The sequence below is a fragment of the Pollicipes pollicipes genome, unplaced genomic scaffold (assembly GCF_011947565.3).
Source record: "Pollicipes pollicipes isolate AB1234 unplaced genomic scaffold, Ppol_2.1 Scaffold_4740;HRSCAF=5597_pilon_pilon_pilon, whole genome shotgun sequence".
Classification (NCBI taxonomy): domain Eukaryota; kingdom Metazoa; phylum Arthropoda; class Thecostraca; order Pollicipedomorpha; family Pollicipedidae; genus Pollicipes; species Pollicipes pollicipes.
Window position 1 is genome coordinate 38,253,243 of NW_023596545.1, and position 3,265 is coordinate 38,256,507.

General features: G+C 60.9%; 1 protein-coding gene across 1 annotated transcript in view; it reads left to right on the forward strand.

Annotated features, from left to right (window-relative positions):
* Positions 1-234: 234 nt before the first annotated feature.
* Positions 235-3,265, forward strand: part of LOC119098331 (integrator complex subunit 5-like) — a 5,545-nt gene continuing 2,514 nt past the window's right edge. Inside the window, exon 1 of the mRNA XM_037221253.1 lies at positions 235-394. Coding sequence (XP_037077148.1) covers positions 235-394 — 160 coding nt within the window. The remainder of the gene's footprint in view (positions 395-3,265) is intronic.

The following is a 3,265-nucleotide window of genomic DNA, read 5'->3' on the forward strand; positions in this document are numbered from 1 at the left end:
AACACACGACCTCGTATGTTCGCGAATAGGTCCTCCGGCGCAGGCAGTGGGTACGGATGCACCAGGAGCTGTGGATTCACTGTCAGGCTGTAGTTTGCGCACAACCTGACCTGACCGTTGGGCTTCAGCACTGGGACCAGCGGGGTCCCCCAGCCTGACGGTCTCTGTTCTGGGTCAACCTTCTCTGCGGCTCCCTCCGTGATCCGGCGCTCTAATTCCTTGTCAATTAGAGGCATGAGGGCGTACGGCACAGGCCTGGCCTTCCTGTACACCGGACGCGCGTCAGGCTTCAGCGTGAGATGGGCCTTCATCGACATCTTCCCCAGTCCGTCGGTGAACACTGTCTCGTGCGCCTTGACGACCGACTCCAGCGTCGTCTTCGCGCCCGACTCCGGCGTGGTTCTCCCGTCAGCGTCCCCCGGCCGGCCGACCATGCTAACCGCTCGCCAGTTCAGTCGGAGCTGGCGCAGCCAGTCTCGTCCCAGCAGCGGCGCGCTCCCCTGTCGGTCACATATCACCAGTCGCAGTGACCGGGCCTGGCCTGCGTGTTCCACCTCCACCGTTGCCTCTCCGCGGAGGGGCATCGTCTGACCGGTGTAGGACTGCAGACGTAGCTCCAATGCCCGCATGCGCAGTCCCGGGATCTCCACATCTCTGCCGACGATTGTCACCAGCGAGCCGGTGTCGATCATCATCGTGATGTCCTGACCGTTGATCCTCACTGTGATGAGTGGCAGGCCATCCCTCTCACTCGGGATGTCGATTTGTAGGCGAATGTCCTCGAGGCGCTGTGACACACCTCCTTCAGTCTCAGTCACATGGTCCACTGTGCGGCGCTGTGGACAGCTGCGCTGTAGGTGGGCGTCCGACCCACACCGGAAACAGCGTCGGACGGGCGGGGGACGGCGGGTCTGTCCCTGCTGCCGCCGCTCGTCACGCCGTCCATTATCCCCGGACGATGGCCGGTCGGCGGCGCCTCGCTCCTGCACCCTGACCGGGCAGTCTCTCTTCCAATGCTGTCTGGATCCGCATCGGAAACACTGGCCTCGCTGTGGCCGTTGTGGCCGGTCAGGCCGCACTGCGTTCACGGCCGTCCCCTAACAGTCGACTCCTGTGACTGCCGGCTGACTCTCGCTCAGATAGGCGCTCAGCTGACGCATGTCTCGGTACGCCCGCGCTGTCTGCCGGACGTTCGCGCGTCAGCCCGTCTCCTTTGGTCGCCGCCTCCTGCAGTAGCTTTTCTCTCAGCCCGGGGCTGCTTCCGACGACACACCGGTCCCGGAGTTCCCTGTCCATCTCAGCCGCTGTATAGCCGCATTTCTGTGCTTGAATCCGGAGTCGCTCGAGGAACTGTTCGAATTCCTCACCCCCTCGCACATTCATTTGGTGGTATGCAGCCCGCTCAGTCACGGCGCTTTTGGCCAGCGACAGGTACGCCGTGAGCTTCTTAAGTTTTTCAAAGTTATCTCCCGTCGCGTCTTCGTCCGGCAGCGTCTCGCTGAGATCTGCGACGTTGGGCCCAACCAGATGGAGAAGCACTGCACACCTCTGATTGGCATCAGTTATGTTCACGGCCACCACATGCCGCTCCATGCTTCTCACCCACCTTTCAAAGTCCTCCCCTGTATAGTAGGGTGCCACCGTGGGCAGATGCATTCCCGGCAGCGTCATCCCTTCAGCTCTACCACGTCCCGATCAGCTGTTCCATCCGGCGCACTGATCTCAGCTGTTTTCCCACGGTCCGATCAGCTGTTCTGTCTCGCGCACGGCGCTCCGTCGTTTCCCACGCTCCGATCAGCTGGCTCGCGCCCGGCCGCCCAGCAGACTCCTCTCTGGCCGATCAGCTGATGCCGTGATGACTCGCGAGTCACGCCACCGCCGGCTATCACAGCGCCTCTGTCGGCGAGCTGCCGAACTGCGCTTCCGGAAGTCGTTGACCCGACGACGCAGCGCCTCTGCCGGGCCCCCGCTGAACTAACGCCCAAAATGGCGGCACGCCGCGACGGCGAAACCGCGTGCGTTCTGGGGCCTTTGTGGCAACTGATGCCCCTGAGCCTGTCCCAGGGCTATCGACCCCGTCACTGTCCTGCCCCTGACACACTGTGACAATAAATGGATGACACGACACTGCCCTGTCCCGTCGACCGAGTCAGAAAACTCCCGAAGCCCGCCGACTGATCACCTACGTTTTCCAACACTGCTGCCCTCGGCTCCACGCGCTCTGCCAATCCCCGCAGTTCCACACATCCTGCCAGTCCTCGGCTCCACGTGCCCCGCCAGTCCTCGCAGTCCCACACGTCCTGCCGGTCCTCAGCTCCACGTGCCCCTGCCAGTCCTCGCAGTCCCACACGTCCTGCCGTCCTCAGCTCCACGTGCCCTGCCAGTCCTCAGCTCCACGTGCCCTGCCAGTCCTCAGCTCCACGTGCCCTGCCAGTCCTCAGCTCCACGTGCCCTGCCAGTCCTCAGCTCCACGTGCCCCGCCAGTCCTCAGCTCCACGTGCCCTGCCAGTCCTCAGCTCCACGTGCCTGCCAGTCCTCAGCTCACGTGCCCTGCCGTCCTAGCTCCACGTGCCCTGTCAGTCCTCAGCTCCACGTGCCCTGCCAGTCCTCAGCCCCACGTGCCCTGCCAGTCCTCAGCTCCACGTGCCCTGCCAGTCCTCAGCTCTACGTGCCCTGCCAGTCCTCAGCTCCACGTGCCCTGCCAGTCCTCGCAGTCCCATACGTCCTGCCGATCCTCAGCTCCACGTGCCCTGCCAGTCCTCGCAGTCCCACACGTCCTGCCGGTCCGCGCGTCACTTGCACCCGTCCCTACTTTAAGATCCTTTTGCTCGTCGCCAAGATGTTGTGTCTCCCAACTGTTTATTGATGTTAAGGCGAGTTCCATTTACAAAGTGTGTGCAACCAAACACGCAGCATGGCGGCTCCGGGCCGACTGCCTCCCAGCGCCCGACAGTGGCGCCACTCGCGGTGCGCCCATGAACTACAACCATGATGTCGAGGCTACGATACAACAGTCTACATTTCAAATTAATTGTTTATCACATTAAAGCTGTTGAAATGAGCAGTGTTCACAGATGTCATAATGCTGCATCAAAATATGTTGGTAATAACAAAGCTTATCATAATGTTACGAGATGTCATTCCTGGAATAGTGTAGTGGATAAAGAAATATCATATCTTGCTGTCATTAAGCAGGGCACCTATTTACAAAATGTTTGATGTGCGTAATGAACACAAACATTTCACAAAATTGTAGGACTGTATC